Consider the following 17301-nt stretch of genomic DNA (forward strand, 5'->3'; position numbering starts at 1 on the left):
TTGACTCTGTACCGGTACCCCCTGTATATAGCCTCCCTACTGTTATTACATATTGACTCTGTACCGGTACCCCCCTGTATATAGCCTCCCTACTGTTATTTCCCATTGACTCTGTACCGGTACCCCCTGTATATAGCCTCCCTACTGTTATTTCCCATTGACTCTGTACCGGTACCCCCTGTATATAGCCTCCCTACTGTTATTACATATTGACTCTGTACCGGTACCCCCTGTATATAGCCTCCCTACTGTTATTACACATTGACTCTGTACCGGTACCCCCTGTATATAGCCTCCCTACTGTTATTTCCCATTGACTCTGCACCGGTACCCCCTGTATATAGCCTCTCTACTGTTATTTCACATTGACTCTGTACCGGTACCCCCTGTATATAGCCTCCCTACTGTTATTTCCCATTGACTCTGTACCGGTACCCCCCTGTATATAGCCTCCCTACTGTTATTACATATTGACTCTGTACCGGTACCCCCTGTATATAGCCTCCCTACTGTTATTTCACATTGACTCTGTACCGGTACCCCCTGTATATAGCCTCTCTACTGTTATTTCCCATTGACTCTGTACCGGTACCCCCTGTATATAGCCTCCCTACTGTTATTTCCCATTGACTCTGCACCGGTACCCCCTGTATATAGCCTCTCTACTGTTATTTCACATTGACTCTGTACCGGTACCCCCTGTATATAGCCTCTCTACTGTTATTTCCCATTGACTCTGCACCGGTACCCCCTGTATATAGCCTCACTACTGTTATTGTCACACCCTGGCTCTGGGACTCATTATGTTGAGCCAGGGTGTGTGCATTCTATGTGTTTATTTCTATGTTGGTAGTTCTGTTGTGTCTATTTCTAGGTTGTTGTATTTCTTTGTTTGAGTGACTCCCAATCAGAGGTAACGAGTGTCAGCTGTTGGCTCGTTGTCTCTGATTGGGAGCCATATTTAAACTGTCTGTGTTCACCTTGTGTTTGTGGGTTTTTGTTCCGTGTTCAGTCAGTGTTACTGTGGACTTCTCGATCGTGTTTTGTTTTGGTTTTCGTGCTTTAATTAAATAAAGTCATGTTTATTTCACACGCTGCGCCTTGGTCTACTCCTTCTCGTCAAGACGATCGTGACAGAAAAACCCACCATACCAGGACCAAGCAGCGTGTCCAGGAACAGGCAACCTGGACGTGGGAGCAGCGTCGGAGGGTCGAGAGGCAACCCCAATAAATTTTTAGCGGGGGGCACACGGCATGGACGACGGAGGCAAAGATGGGGCGAATCCAGGAGGCCACCAGGCCAGGGGTACACCGCCCTGTACGTCCTGTGCGGATGCCTCACACAGAGTGTGTGAGGGTAGGCATTCAGCCAGGACGGGTGGTGGCCGCTGTTCACTCCAGGCCTCCTATCCGTCTCCACAGCCCGGTCCGGCCTGTTCCTGCCACCCGCACCAAGTCTACGGTGCGCTGTCGCCAGCCCGGTCCGGCCTGTCCCTGCCACCCGCACCAAGTCTACGGTGCGCGTCGCCAGCCCGACCCGGCCTGTTCCTGCCACTCGCACCAAACCTACGGTGCGCGCCGCCAGCCCGGTCCGGCCTGTTCCTGCCACCCGCACCAAGTCTACGGTGCGCGTCGCCAGCCCGACCCGGCCTGTTCCTGCCACTCGCACCAAACCTACGGTGCGGCGTCGCCAGCCCGGTCCGGCCTGTTCATGCCACCCGCACCAAGTCTACGGTGCGCGTCGCCAGCCCGACCGGCCTGTTCCTGCCACTCGCACCAAACCTACGGTGCGCGTCGCCAGCCCGGTCCGGCCTGTTCCTGCCACCCGCACCAAGTCTACGGTGCGCGTCGCCAGCCCGACCCGGCCTGTTCCTGCCACTCGCACCAAACCTACGGTGCGCGTCGCCAGCCCGGTCCGGCCCGTCTCTCTTCCACGCACCAAGCCAGGGGTGCGAGTCGTCAGCCTGGTAAGGCCCATTCCTCCTCAACGCACCAAGCCAGGGGTGCGAGTCGACAGCCTGGAAAGGACCGCTCCTGTTAAGTCCAGTCCTGCTCCAGCCGGCGGGGCCAGACTGGACCAGGGGCGCATTGGGGGGTGTATTGAAGGGTGGTGGTCAAGGCCGGAGCCAGAACCGCCACCGAGGAGGTATGCCCGCCCAGCCCTCCCCTGTTTTGTTAGTTGAGGCGCGGTCGCAGTCCGCGCCTTTAGAGGGTACTGTCACACCCTGGCTCTGGGACTCATTATGTTGAGCCAGGGTGTGTGCATTCTATGTGTTTATTTCTATGTTGGTAGTTCTGTTGTGTCTATTTCTAGGTTGTTGTATTTCTTTGTTTGAGTGACTCCCAATCAGAGGTAACGAGTGTCAGCTGTTGGCTCGTTGTCTCTGATTGGGAGCCATATTTAAACTGTCTGTGTTCACCTTGTGTTTGTGGGTTTTTGTTCCGTGTTCAGTCAGTGTTACTGTGGACTTCTCGATCGTGTTTTGTTTTGGTTTTCGTGCTTTAATTAAATAAAGTCATGTTTATTTCACACGCTGCGCCTTGGTCTACTCCTTCTCGTCAAGACGATCGTGACAGTTATTTCACATTGACTCTGTACCGGTACCCCCTGTATATAGCCTCCCTACTGTTATTTCACATTGACTCTGTACCGGTACCCCCTGTATATAGCCTCGCTACTGTTATTTTATTTCACTGCTGCTCTTTAATTATTTCCTATTTTTTACTTAACACTTTTTTATATTTTCTTAAAAACTGCATTGTTGGTTAAGGGCTTGTCAGTCAGCATTTCACTGTAAGGTCTACACTTGTTGTATTCGGCGCATGTGGCAAATAAAATTAGATTAGATTTGATTTGAAGAAGCAATCTCTTAATTTAAAAAAAGGGGGTGCTCTCTTTAAGAAACGAATGATGTCATTCACACGAACCTGACTTTGTGATTATGGAATCTAGAGAATTCGTTTTTGGTGGCGAGGGAGACGAAGTGAATGAATAAAGTTTTTGGTGACAATCAGCTTTGAAATCAGCATATTTTGCATTATGGTTTGCATATCACAAACAAAGTACTAGGGTAGTGAATTCTGCTGTCAGCTAGCAAGCAGGAACGCTAGCAGGAAAGTTAGCCTAGAATTAAAGATGGAAGCTACCGGTATCGTCTTGTAAAGGTGTTCTAGCCTGTATGGGGTGCTCTCATCTGCTGAGGAGTGACGGACTCCATCCTAGCTGGAGGGGTGTTACAGGACCAAGCCTGGCCTGCTGAGGAGTGATGGACTCCATCCTAGCTGGAGGGGTGCTACAGGACCAAGCCTGGCCTGCTGAGGAGTGACGGACTCCATCCTAGCTGGAGGGGTGCTACAGGACCAAGCCTGGCCTGCTGAGGAGTGATGGACTCCAACCTAGCTGGAGGGGTGCTACAGGACCAAGCCTGGCCTGCTGAGGCAGCAGGAGGGTGTTAACGGGCCTCCCGACAATGAGACAGGGTGCAGGCCAGGCAGCAGGCTGTTAGCCCCCAATGAGACAGGGTGCAGGCCAGGCAGCAGGCTGTTAGCCAGCCCAATGAGACAGGGTGCAGGCCAGGCAGCAGGCTGTTAGCCAGCCCAATGAGACAGGGGGTGCAGGCCAGGCAGCAGGCTGTTAGCCAGCCCAATGAGACAGGGGGTGCGGCCAGGCAGCAGGCTGTTAGCCAGCCCAATGAGACAGGGTGCAGGCCAGGCAGCAGGCTGTTAGCCAGCCCAATGAGACAGGGTGCAGGCCAGGCAGCAGGCTGTTAGCCAGCCCCAATGAGACAGGGTGCAGGCCAGGCAGCAGGCTGTTCAGCTTCCCAATGAGACAGGGTGCAGGCCAGGCAGCAGGTGTTAGCCTCCCCAATGAGACAGGGTGCAGGCCAGGCAGCAGGCTGTTAGCCTCCCCAATGAGACAGGGTGCAGGCCAGGCAGCAGGCTGTTAGCCAGCCCAATGAGACAGGGTGCAGGCCAGGCAGCAGGCTGTTAGCCAGCCCAATGAGACAGGGTGCAGGCCAGGCAGCAGGCTGTTAGCCTCCCCAATGAGACAGGGTGCAGGCCAGGCAGCAGGCTGTTAGCCTCCCCAATGAGACAGGGTGCAGGCCAGGCAGCAGGCTGTTAGCCTCCCCAATGAGACAGGGTGCAGGCCAGGCAGCAGGCTGTTAGCCAGCCCAATGAGACAGGGTGCAGGCCAGGCAGCAGGCTGTTAGCCAGCCCAATGAGACAGGGTGCAGGCCAGGCAGCAGGCTGTTAGCCAGCCCAATGAGACAGGGTGCAGGCCAGGCAGCAGGCTGTTAGCCAGCCCAATGAGACAGGGTGCAGGCCAGGCAGCAGGCTGTTAGCCTCCCCAATGAGACAGGGTGCAGGCCAGGCAGCAGGCTGTTAGCCTCCCCAATGAGACAGGGTGCAGGCCAGGCACCAGGCTGTTAGCCTCCCCAATGAGACAGGGTGCAGGCCAGGCAGCAGGCTGTTAGCCTCCCCAATGAGACAGGGTGCAGGCCAGGCAGCAGGCTGTTAGCCTCCCCAATGAGACAGGGTGCAGGCCAGGCAGCAGGCTGTTAGCCTCCCAATGAGACAGGGTGCAGGGGCCAGGCACCAGGCTGTTTGAGCCTCCCCAATGAGACAGGGTGCAGGCCAGGCAGCAGGCTGTTAGCCTCCCAATGAGACAGGGTGCAGGCCAGGCAGCAGGCTGTTAGCCTCCCCAATGAGACAGGGTGCAGGCCAGGCAGCAGGCTGTTAGCCTCCCCAATGAGACAGGGTGCAGGCCAGGCAGCAGGCTGTTAGCCTCCCCAATGAGACAGGGTGCAGGCCAGGCAGCAGGCTGTTAGCCTCCCCAATGAGACAGGGTGCAGGCCAGGCAGCAGGCTGTTAGCCTCCCCAATGAGACAGGGTGCAGGCCAGGCAGCAGGCTGTTAGCCAGCCCAATGAGACAGGGTGCAGGCCAGGCAGCAGGCTGTTAGCCTCCCCAATGAGACAGGGTGCAGGCCAGGCAGCAGGCTGTTAGCCTCCCCAATGAGACAGGGTGCAGGCCAGGCAGCAGGCTGTTAGCCAGCCCAATGAGACAGGGTGCAGGCCAGGCAGCAGGCTGTTAGCCTCCCCAATGAGACAGGGTGCAGGCCAGGCAGCAGGCTGTTAGCCAGCCCAACGAGACAGGGTGCAGGCCAGGCAGCAGGCTGTTAGCCAGCCCAATGAGACAGGGTGCAGGCCAGGCAGCAGGCTGTTAGCCAGCCCAATGAGACAGGGTGCAGGCCAGGCAGCAGGCTGTTAGCCTCCCCAATGAGACAGGCTGCAGGCCAGGCAGCAGGCTGTTAGCCAGCCCAATGAGACAGGGTGCAGGCCAGGCAGCAGGCTGTTAGCCAGCCCAATGAGACAGGGTGCAGGCCAGGCAGCAGGCTGTTAGCCTCCCCAATGAGACAGGGTGCAGGCCAGGCAGCAGGCTGTTAGCCTCCCCAATGAGACAGGGTGCAGGCCAGGCAGCAGGCTGTTAGCCTCCCCAATGAGACAGGGTGCAGGCCAGGCAGCAGGCTGTTAGCCTCCCCAATGAGACAGGGTGCAGGCCAGGCAGCAGGCTGTTAGCCAGCCCAATGAGACAGGGTGCAGGCCAGGCAGCAGGCTGTTAGCCTCCCCAATGAGACAGGGTGCAGGCCAGGCAGCAGGCTGTTAGCCTCCCCAATGAGACAGGGTGCAGGCCAGGCAGCAGGCTGTTAGCCTCCCCAATGAGACAGGGTGCAGGCCAGGCAGCAGGCTGTTAGCCAGCCCAATGAGACAGAGTGCAGGCCAGGCAGCAGGCTGTTAGCCAGCCTGACAGCTTAGTGGAGTCTGCCACTAGCACAGTCAGTGTAGTCAGCTCAGCTTTCCCCATTGAGACCGTGTCTGTGCCTCGATCTAGGTTGAGCAAAACAATACATGGCGGTGTTTGCCTTCTCACTGGAATAAAGACCTCCTCCATTCATGTCATTATTGAAACAGATTGTGATATCTCACATCTCAAAATAGGGCTACTTAATGTTAGTAGTTGAGTAGGTATAGCAGTAGTTTGGGTATACTGTGCAACACGACAGTGTTGGCCCTGGTCTATATTGGGAACAGGAGATCAGTTGGTACCTTTCAGGCCGATCTTGTTCTGGTCCATGGATTCTTTAGCTTCAGGAGGAATCATCCACTTCCCCCCCGGTCCCTTGATGGCTGTAACGTTCTTCTCCTCCCACTGGATAGGAGCCTGGGGGAGAGAGAGAGAGAGAACTGAGAGCAAGGCCTACAGCATGTCATGGTCAGTATTAAGACAGAAATAGTCAAACATTGCTTCTTACTTTAGCTGCTTCAAATATCTTCATAACAGCAGCGGAGATCTCAGGACCGATCCCATCCCCCGGGATTAAAGTCACGGTCTGCATCTGTGAGAAGAAACGGAAACCCATTATGCTACTTCCAAGGACGTACAAATTGGCTTAGGTTATCTGTATACACAGGCCTACAACATTGTTCAAATAGACGGTTGTTGCCTCTCTGTAACACCTAGACAAGACAAACCATCCTGGGACAAAACACTGTCCTGTAAAAGACACTCACACCCCTGGAGAAGGTTTTGGGTTGAGGGGTCTGGGCCTTCATGGCACCCCTACAGAAGGGGAAAGGGATAACAATCACAGTTACATCTTAGATACACAGTTCAAATACAAAGATGCTTGGTGGGTTAAATCAGTTAGCCTCTGTATTGAAGATAAACATGATAAAAGCCATCTGGCATGGACTAATACAGTATATCTGATGTTATCTTGCAATCAGAAGGCTGTGGTGTAAATGACTTGGGAACATGGATCATGTTAGGGGACATGCAGAGATGGGAGGAGGTTAGGGTTAGAGAGAGGATCTGTGAATGTGCAATCAGGATCTATGGAGACAGTTGGTTGGGTGGGAGAGGGACAGCAGATCTGTGAAGGACATTTTGCAATAGAGGGGCCACATCACTTTGCATCAAGAAGCAGGGCATACGTTTCCCTAAATAGGCTAGCTAGCTACATCCAGGTCATTTCAAAATCAACTTGTTTAGAAGTTGGCCTATACAATAGCAGTTGGCCGGTTAATCAAGGATGACAATAACTACAACAACTCCCCAATCAGATTAATAAGTGAACGGCTGTGCTACCTTGACATTTAAAAGCCAGGGGCCTGAGCATTGGGCCTGAGGGGGTCTCAGAATACATTTACATTTTAGTCATTTTAGCAGACGCTATTATCCAGAGCGATTTACAGTTTGTGAGTGCATTCATTTTCATACTGGCCCCCCGTGGGAAACGAACCCACAACCCTGGCGTTGCAGGCGCCATGCTCTACCCACTGAGCTACAGGGGATATACCAAGCCATACTGCTGCTCCCCATACTGAGGTGACCTTGTGGCCAGATTTGTACTGCAAATTGGAGCAAGCCAAGCCTACCCATCAATACTTAGCTAGCTAGCTATCAACAGAAGCAGTCCTCGCAAAATATCACATTTAGTAGCATTTATTTATAAAGACAATGTCCATTGCAGATTCGCTTTTTGGGAACTGGCAAGCAAGTGTTAGCAAGTTAGCTAACTTTGCTAGGGCAAGCTAGCTAACATTAGCTAGGTATCAATGTAAAGCTTACTTCATGAGACTTGGTAATGTTATTCTTGTCAGTGATCCGTAAACCCATTTTTTCCAGTAGGTTTAGTATCTGTAATGGGTTGTAAATGTAAGTAACGTTAGCTAGATAGTGCAAACTGACATTTCATCTCACTAGCTAGCAAGTCTCTACTTTACTTCTATTGGATGGTTAGCAAGCTAACTACCTAGCTAGCAAACTACATCACACAAATGCACTTTTCTGTGTGACGTTTAGTTAGCTAAAAGTTAGACAAGTTACTCGTTAGTATTGTTATACCGTTGACGTATTAGCTAGTCAGCTAGTTCTCTAACATGCTATCAAAAAGCAGTTTAGCCAGTTGGTGGCTAGCTGTCGGAGGCAGTGGTGAAGGGCATTAACGACGTGCCCGTCTTGTCTGACTTTCTCTCAGCCACTCTACATTACAATATGTTATAAATGATATAGCTGGCTAGATTGTATAGTTGGTACAAATCCCTGCTTCTCAAAATACCAACAACTTGGAGCTTACCGTTGATCTCCATGCTCCAGCCATCCTTTCTGTCTGTTACGCACTATAGTGCTGCTGCCTGCCTACACTGGCAAGCAGAGCATCACCATCAACTGTTACAGAATCATGTTTTTCAAACAGGAGGCTACATATTGGTTTACAGTAGGTGGACACATTGTAATGCAATGCAATATGTATTCCAGTTGTTTAATGTAGCTAATAATGATGGACTGTTGTATTATTATATTGTATCTAATGTATCCCATCTCACTCCAACCAATGTCTTTCAAGTTCAGTGTCCAGCTGGATCCCAACTCAATAATGTTCTTCAATCTGGCAACATGGGACATGTAAGGGCATCACTAGGTAAGGCCTATTTAACTGCTGTCAATGCATTTTCTACACACATAGGCCTCAATTATACACTGTACATGCCATTGAATATTGAGATAATTGTCATTTTTTTCTTATAAAAATAACAGGGGTATGAAAATTGAGAAACACCAGTATTCACCACAAGAGGGACAACTCAAATCAAATCAAATTGTATTGGCCACATGCGCCGAATACAACAGGTGCAGACATTACAGTGAAATGCATACTTACAGCCCTTAACCAACAGTGCATTTATTTTTAATAAAAAAGTAGAATAAAACAACAAAAAAGTGTTGAGAAAAAAAGAGCAGAAGTAAAATAAAATAACAGTAGGGAGGCTATATATACAGGGGGGTACTGGTGCAGAGTCAATGTGCGGGGGCACCGGCTAGTTGAGGTAGTTGAAGTAATATGTACATGTGGGTAGAGTTAAAGTGACTATGCATAAATACTTACTTAACAGAGTAGCAGCAGCATAAAAAGATGGGGTGGGGGGGCAGTGCAAATAGTCCGGGTAGCCATGATTAGCTGTTCAGGAGTCTTATGGCTTGGGGTTAGAAGATGTTGAGAAGTATTTTGGACCTAGACTTGGCACTCCGGTACCGCTTGCCGTGCGGTAGCAGAGAGAACAGTCTATGACTAGGGTGGCTGGAGTCTTTGACAATTTTGAGGGCCTTCCTCTGACACCGCCTGGTATAGAGGTTCTGGATGGCAGGAAGCTTGGCCCCAGTGATGTACTGGGCCGTACGCACTACCCTCTGTAGTGCCTTGCGGTCAGAGGCCAAGCAGTTGCCATACCAGGCGGTGATGCAACCAGTCAGGATGCTCTCGATGGTGCAGCTGTAGAATATTTTGAGGATCTGAGGACCCATGCCAAATATTTTCAGTCTCCTGAGGGGGAATAGGCTTTGTCGTGCCGTCTTCACGACTGTCTTGGTGTGTTTGGACCATGATAGTTCGTTGGTGATGTGGACACCAAGGAACTTGAAGCTCTCAACCTGTTCCACTACAGCCCCGTCGATGAGAATGGGGGAGTGCTCAGTCCTCTTTTTGTTCCTGTAGTCCACAATCATCTCCTTTGTCTTGGTCACGTTGAGGGAGAGGTTGTTATCCTGGCACCACACGGCCAGGTCTCTGACCTCCTCCCTATAGGCTGCCTCATCGTTGTCGGTGATCAGGCCTACCACTGTTGTGTCGTCGGCAAACTTAATGATGGTGTTGGAGTCGTGCCTGGCCATGCAGTCATGGGTGAACAGGGAGTACAGGAGGGGACTGAGCACGCACCCCTGAGGGGCCCCCGTGTTGAGGATCAGTGTGGCAGATGTGTTGTTACCTACCCTTACCATCTTGGGGCGGCCCGTCAGGAAGTCCAGGATCCAGTTGCAGAGGGAGGTGTTTAGTCCCAGGATCCTTAGCTTAGTGATGAGCTTTGAGGGCACTATGGTGTTGAATGATGAGCTGTAGTCAATGAATAGCATTCTCACGTAGGTGTTCCTCTTGTCCAGGTGGGAAAGGGCAGTGTGGAGTGCAATAGAGATTGCGTCATCTGTGGATCTGTTGGGCGGTATTCAAATTGGAGTGGGTCTAGGGTTTCTGGGATAATGGTGTTGATGTGAGCCATGACCAGCCTTTCAAAGCACTTCATGGCTACAGACATCAGTGCTACGGGTCGGTAGTCATTTAGGCAGGTTATCTTAGAGTCCTTGGTTACGGGGACTATGGTGGTCTGCTTGAAACATGTTGGTATTACAGACTCAGTCAGGGACATGTTGAAAATGTCAGTGAAGACACTTGCCAGTTGGTCAGCACATGCTCGGAATACACGTCCTGGTAATCCGTCTGGCCCTGCGGCCTTGTGAATGTTGACCTGCTTAAAAGTCTAACTCACATCGGCTACGGAGAGCGTGATCACATAGTCATCCGGAACAGCTGGTGCTCTCATGCATGCTTCAGTGTTGCTTGCCTCGAAGCGAGCATAGAAGTGGTTTAGCTCGTCTGGAAGTCTTGTGTCACTGGGCAGCTCGCGGCTGTGCTTCCCTTTGTAGTCTGTAATAGTTTTCAAGCCCTGCCACATCCGACGAGCGTCAGAGCCGGTGTAGTACGATTCAATCTTAGTCCTGTATTGACTCGTTGCCTGTTTGATGGTTCGTCGGAGGGCATAGCAGGATTTCTTATAAGCATCCGGGTTAGAGTCCCGCTCCTTGAAAGCGGCAGCTCTACCCTTTAGCTCAGTGCGGATGTTTCCTGTAATCCATGGCTTCTGGTTGGGGTATGTACGTACGGTCACTGTGGGGACGACATCATCGATGCACTTATTGATGAAGCCAGTGATTGATGTGGTGTACTCCTCAATGCTATCAGAAGAATCCCGGAACATATTCCAGTCTGTGCTAGCAAAACAGTCCTGTAGCTTAGCATCTGCATGATTTGACCACTTCCTTATTCACCGAGTCACTGGTGCTTCCTGCTTTAGTTTTTGCTTATAAGCAGGAATCAGGAGGATAGAGTTATGGTCAGATTTGCCAAATGGAGGACGAGGGAGAGCTTTGTATGCGTCTCTGTGTGTGGAGTAAAGGTGGTCTAGAGTTTTTTTTCCTCTGGTTGCACATTTAACATGCTGTTAGAAATTAGGTAGAACGGATTTAAGTTTCCCTGCATTAAAGTCCCCGGCCACTACATTTACATTTACATTTACGTCATTTAGCAGACGCTCTTATCCAGAGCGACTTACAAATTGGTGCATTCACCTTATAGCCAGTGGGATAACCACTTTACAATAAAAACTAATATATATATAAAAATGTTTTGGGGGTGGGGTAAGGGGGGGTGTAGAAGGATTACTTATCCTATCCCAGGTGTTCCTTAAAGAGGTAGGGTTTCAAATGTCTCCGGAAGGTAGTGAGTGACTCCGCTGTCCTGGCGTCGTGAGGGAGCTTGTTCCACCATTGGGGTGCCAGAGCAGCGAACAGTTTTGACTGGGCTGAGTGGGAACTGTGCCTCCGTAGAGGTAGGGGAGCTAGCAGGCCAGAGGTGGATGAACGTAGTGCCCTCGTTTGGGTGTAGGGACTGATCAGAGCCTGAAGGTAAGGAGGTGCCGTTCCCCTCACAGCTCCGTAGGCAAGCACCATGGTGTTGTAGCAGATGCGAGCTTCAACTGGAAGCCAGTGTAGTGTGCGGAGGAGCGGGGTGACATGAGAGAACTTGGGAAGGTTGAACACCAGACGGGCTGCAGCGTTCTGGATGAGTTGTAGGGGTTTAATGGCACAGGCAGGGAGCCCAGCCAACAGCGAGTTGCAGTAATCCAGACGGGAGATGACAAGTGCCGGTACAGGAGCGCTGCCTCTGGATGAGCGTTTTCCTGTTGACTTATGGCCTTATACCGCTCATTCAGTGCAATCTTAATGCCAGCATTGGTTTGTGGTGGTAAATAGACAGCTATGAAAAATATAGATGAAAACTCTCTTGGTAAATAGTGTTGTCTACAGCTTATCATAAGATACTCTACCTCAGGCGAGCAAAACCTCGAGACTTCCTTAGTATTTGATTTTGTGCAACAGCTGTTGTTTACAAATATACACAGACCGCCACCCCTTGTCTTACTGGAGTCAGCCGTTCTATCCTGCCGATGTAGCGTATAGCCCGCTAGCTGTATGTTGTCCATGTCGTCGTTCAGCCACGACTCGGTGAAACATAAGATATTACAGTTTTTAATATCCCGTTGGTAGGATAAGCTTGATCTTAGGTCATCTAATTTATTATCCAATGATTGAAGATTGGCTAATAGGATTGATGGAAGAGGCAGTTTACTCGCTCACCGTTGGATCCTTACAAGGCACCCCGATCTACGTCCACGATATCTCTGTCTCTTTCTCATGCGAATGACAGGGATTTGGGCCTTGTCGGGTGTCTGTAGGATATCCTTCGCGGCCGCCTCGTTGAAGAAAAAATCTTTGTCCAATACGAGGTGAGTAATCGCTGTCCTGATATCCAGAAGCTCTTTTTAGTTATAAGAGACGATGGCAGAAACATTATGTACAAAATAAATTACAAATAACGCGGAAAAACACACATAATAGTACAATTGGTTAGAGGGCTGTAAAACGGCAGCCATCTTCTCCTGAGCTAGTTAATCAGCATGCTGTAGCAGCTAGCTGTGTGTGTGTGACAAGCCTAACCCTAACCCTAACCCTAACCCTAACCCTAACCCTAACCCTAACCCTAACCCTAACCCTAACCCTAACCCTAACCCTAACCTGTGAGTCAATCCCCAACAACAGCATCAATAAAAGGTCTGGAACAAAACCAGCAGTTATATCTGTTTATTAGTCATTTTAATAACAGATATAGTTTATTTTTCATGTACTGCCATTGTTGACCTTATTAATGGTATCAAAACAAGTAGAAACAACTCAATGAAACCAAGTAGCGCACACTTTAATTCATTACATAAGCAGCACTCCCAGTGTCAGCATAATAGAACATGGGACAAACCCTTCCCCATCAATGATCAAGACGCAGTGCAATATGGAAAAGCTTTGATAATGTCGCTAGGTTTACAACATGTCCAAATGCTCTAGTAATAAGTGACTAAGTTGTATTGTAATAGCAGCATGAATCAGCATCACCAACGCACCGCACTGGGCATAGAGAGCACAGTAAACACCTAGTGGCACCTGAGTGGTGTCAGTATGGATCCACGTCTGAACGCATTGTCTTACGTCAGGTGGCGTCACTCCTACGCAACGCTCGTCCCTCAACAGATGATAGGCGGAATCGTCACGCTATCTGACGTAAGACAATTGGTCTGAACCCACAGAGTTGGTTGGATCTGGAGCCTGTAGGCTACACAGGACTCAGGTTGATAAGAAGTCTCTTCACAGGACTCAGGGGTAGTTAGGCTCCACAGGACTCAGGGGTAATGGTCTGTAGCCTCCAGGCTAGCCTGTACCCTCTGTAGGCTACACAGGACTCAGGGGTAGTGGTCTGTAGCCTCCAGGCTAGCCTGTACCCTCTGTAGGCTCCACAGGACTCAGGGGTAGTGGTCTGTAGCCTCCAGGCTAGCCTGTACCCTCTGTAGGCTACACAGGACTCAGGGGTAGTGGTCTGTAGCCTCCAGGCTAGCCTGTACCCTCTGTAGGCTCCACAGGACTCAGGGGTAGTGGTCTGTAGCCTCCAGGCTAGCCTGTACCCTCTACACAGGACTCAGGGGTAGTGGTCTGTAGCCTCCAGGCTAGCCTGTACCCTCTGTAGGCTCCACAGGACTCAGGGGTAGTGGTCTGTAGCCTCCAGGCTAGCCTGTACCCTCTACACAGGACTCAGGGGTAGTGGTCTGTAGCCTCCAGGCTAGCCTGTACCCTCTGTAGGCTCCACAGGACTCAGGGGTAGTGGTCTGTAGCCTCCAGGCTAGCCTGTACCCTCTGTAGGCTCCACAGGACTCAGGGGTAGTGGTCTGTAGCCTCCAGGCTAGCCTGTACCCTCTGTAGGCTACACAGGACTCAGGGGTAGTGGTCTGTAGCCTCCAGGCTAGCCTGTACCCTCTGTAGGCTCCACAGGACTCAGGGGTAGTGGTCTGTAGCCTCCAGGCTAGCCTGTACCCTCTGTAGGCTACACAGGACTCAGGGTAGTGGTCTGTAGCCTCCAGGCTAGCCTGTACCCTCTGTAGGCTACGCAGGACTCAGGGGTAGTGGTCTGTAGCCTCCAGGCTAGCCTGTACCCTCTGTAGGCTCCACAGGACTCAGGGGTAGTGGTCTGTAGCCTCCAGGCTAGCCTGTACCCTCTGTAGGCTACGCAGGACTCAGGGGTAGTGGTCTGTAGCCTCCAGGCTAGCCTGTACCGTACTACACAGGACTCAGGGGTAGTGGTCTGTAGCCTCCAGGCTAGCCTGTACCCTCTGTAGGCTACACAGGACTCAGGGGTAGTGGTCTGTAGCCTCCAGGCTAGCCTGTACCCTCTGTAGGCTCACAGGACTCAGGGGTAGTGGTCTGTAGCCTCCAGGCTAGCCTGTACCCTCTGTAGGCTACACAGGACTCAGGGGTAGTGGTCTGTAGCCTCCAGGCTAGCCTGTACCCTCTGTAGGCTACACAGGACTCAGGGGTAGTGGTCTGTAGCCTCCAGGCTAGCCTGTACCCTCTGTAGGCTCCACAGGACTCAGGGGTAGTGGTCTGTAGCCTCCAGGCTAGCCTGTACCCTCTGTAGGCTCCACAGGACTCAGGGGTAGTGGTCTGTAGCCTCCAGGCTAGCCTGTACCCTCTGTAGGCTACACAGGACTCAGGGGTAGTGGTCTGTAGCCTCCAGGCTAGCCTGTACCCTCTGTAGGCTACACAGGACTCAGGGGTAGTGGTCTGTAGCCTCCAGGCTAGCCTGTACCCTCTGGGCTACACAGGACTCAGGGGGTAGTGGTCTGTAGCCTCCAGGCTAGCCTGTACCCTCTGTAGGCTCCACAGGACTCAGGGGTAGTGGTCTGTAGCCTCCAGGCTAGCCTGTACCCTCTGTAGGCTACACAGGACTCAGGGGTAGTGGTCTGTAGCCTCCAGGCTAGCCTGTACCCTCTGTAGGCTCACAGGACTCAGGGGTAGTGGTCTGTAGCCTCCAGGCTAGCCTGTACCCTCTGTAGGCTACACAGGACTCAGGGGTAGTGGTCTGTAGCCTCCAGGCTAGCCTGTACCCTCTGTAGGCTACACAGGACTCAGGGGTAGTGGTCTGTAGCCTCCAGGCTAGCCTGTACCCTCTGTAGGCTCCACAGGACTCAGGGGTAGTGGTCTGTAGCCTCCAGGCTAGCCTGTACCCTCTGTAGGCTCACAGGACTCAGGGGTAGTGGTCTGTAGCCTCCAGGCTGCAGCCTGACCCTCTGTAGGCTACACAACAGGACTCAGTGGTGGGTCTGGAGCCTCAGGCTGGCCTGTACCCTCTGTAGGCTCCACAGGACTCAGGGGGTAGTGGTCTATAGCCTCCAGGCTAGCCTGTACCCTCTGTAGGCTACACAGGACTCAGGGGTAGTGGTCTGTAGCCTCCAGGCTAGCCTGTACCCTCTGTAGGCTACACAGGACTCAGGGTAGTGGTCTGTAGCCTCCAGGCTAGCCTGTACCCTCTGTAGGCTCCACAGGACTCAGGGGTAGTGGTCTGTAGCCTCCAGGCTAGCCTGTACCCTCTGTAGGCTCCACAGGACTCAGGGGTAGTGGTCTGTAGCCTCCAGGCTAGCCTGTACCCTCTGTAGGCTCCACAGGACTCAGGGGTAGTGGTCTGTAGCCTCCAGGCTAGCCTGTACCCTCTGTAGGCTACACAGGACTCAGGGGTAGTGGTCTGTAGCCTCCAGGCTAGCCTGTACCCTCTGTAGGCTACACAGGACTCAGGGGTAGTGGTCTGTAGCCTCCAGGCTAGCCTGTACCCTCTGTAGGCTACACAGGACTCAGGGGTAGTGGTCTGTAGCCTCCAGGCTAGCCTGTACCCTCTGTAGGCTACACAGGACTCAGGGGTAGTGGTCTGTAGCCTCCAGGCTAGCCTGTACCCTCTGTAGGCTACACAGGACTCAGGGGTAGTGGTCTGTAGCCTCCAGGCTAGCCTGTACCCTCTGTAGGCTCCACAGGACTCAGGGGTAGTGGTCTGTAGCCTCCAGGCTAGCCTGTACCCTCTGTAGGCTACACAGGACTCAGGGGTAGTGGTCTGTAGCCTCCAGGCTAGCCTGTACCCTCTGTAGGCTACACAGGACTCAGGGGTAGTGGTCTGTAGCCTCCAGGCTAGCCTGTACCCTCTGTAGGCTCCACAGGACTCAGGGGTAGTGGTCTGTAGCCTCCAGGCTAGCCTGTACCCTCTGTAGGCTACACAGGACTCAGGGGAAGTGGTCTGTAGCCTCCAGGCCAGCCTGTACCCTCTGTAGGCTACCACAGGACTCAGGGGTAGTGGTCTGTAGCCTCCAGGCTAGCCTGTACCCTCTGTAGGCTCACAGGACTCAGGGGTAGTGGTCTGTAGCCTCCAGGCTAGCCTGTACCCTCTGTAGGCTACACAGGACTCAGGGGGTAGTGGTCTGTAGCCTCCAGGCTAGCCTGTACCCTCTGTAGGCTCCACAGGACTCAGGGGTAGTGGTCTGTAGCCTCCAGGCTAGCCTGTACCCTCTGTAGGCTACACAGGACTCAGGGGTAGTGGTCTGTAGCCTCCAGGCTAGCCTGTACCCTCTGTAGGCTACACAGGACTCAGGGGGTAGTGGTCTGTAGCCTCCAGGCTAGCCTGTACCCTCTGTAGGCTCACACAGGACTCAGGGGTAGTGGTCTGTAGCCTCCAGGCTAGCCTGTACCCTCTGTAGGCTACACAGGACTCAGGGGTAGTGGTCTGTAGCCTCCAGGCTAGCCTGTACCCTCTGTAGGCTACACAGGACTCAGGGGTAGTGGTCTGTAGCCTCCAGGCTAGCCTGTACCCTCTGTAGGCTCCACAGGACTCAGGGGTAGTGGTCTGTAGCCTCCAGGCTAGCCTGTACCCTCTGTAGGCTACACAGGACTCAGGGGTAGTGGTCTGTAGCCTCCAGGCTAGCCTGTACCCTCTGTAGGCTCCACAGGACTCAGGGGTAGTGGTCTGTAGCCTCCAGGCTAGCCTGTACCCTCTGTAGGCTCCACAGGACTCAGGGGTAGTGGTCTGTAGCCTCCAGGCTAGCCTGTACCCTCTGTAGGCTACACAGGACTCAGGGGTAGTGGTCTGTAGCCTCCAGGCTAGCCTGTACCCTCTGTAGGCTACACAGGACTCAGGGGCAGTGGTCTGTAGCCTCCAGGCTAGCCTGTACCCTCTGTAGGCTCCACAGGACTCAGGGGTAGTGGTCTGTAGC

The 17301-nt window shown here is 52.4% G+C and overlaps 1 protein-coding gene across 5 annotated transcripts in view; it reads right to left on the reverse strand.

Annotated features, from left to right (window-relative positions):
- The window catches only part of idh3a (isocitrate dehydrogenase (NAD(+)) 3 catalytic subunit alpha), a 34929-nt gene extending 26675 nt beyond the window's left edge, over positions 1-8254 (reverse strand). The window contains exons 1-5 of one of the 5 annotated variants that reach the window (XM_045215855.1): positions 8139-8254; positions 7617-7699; positions 6571-6619; positions 6312-6395; positions 6106-6220 (exon numbers count right to left, since the gene is read on the reverse strand). In XM_045215855.1, the coding sequence (XP_045071790.1) occupies positions 6106-6220; positions 6312-6395; positions 6571-6619; positions 7617-7699; positions 8139-8162 (355 nt within the window). In that variant the 5' untranslated portion in view covers positions 8163-8254. The remainder of the gene's footprint in view (positions 1-6105; positions 6221-6311; positions 6396-6570; positions 6620-7616; positions 7700-8138) is intronic. The other 4 variants (XM_045215854.1, XM_041836730.2, XM_041836732.2 and 1 more) reach the window with 4 other exon arrangements.
- Positions 8255-17301: the final 9047 nt, after the last annotated feature.

The sequence above is a fragment of the Coregonus clupeaformis genome, unplaced genomic scaffold (assembly GCF_020615455.1).
Source record: "Coregonus clupeaformis isolate EN_2021a unplaced genomic scaffold, ASM2061545v1 scaf0536, whole genome shotgun sequence".
Classification (NCBI taxonomy): domain Eukaryota; kingdom Metazoa; phylum Chordata; class Actinopteri; order Salmoniformes; family Salmonidae; genus Coregonus; species Coregonus clupeaformis.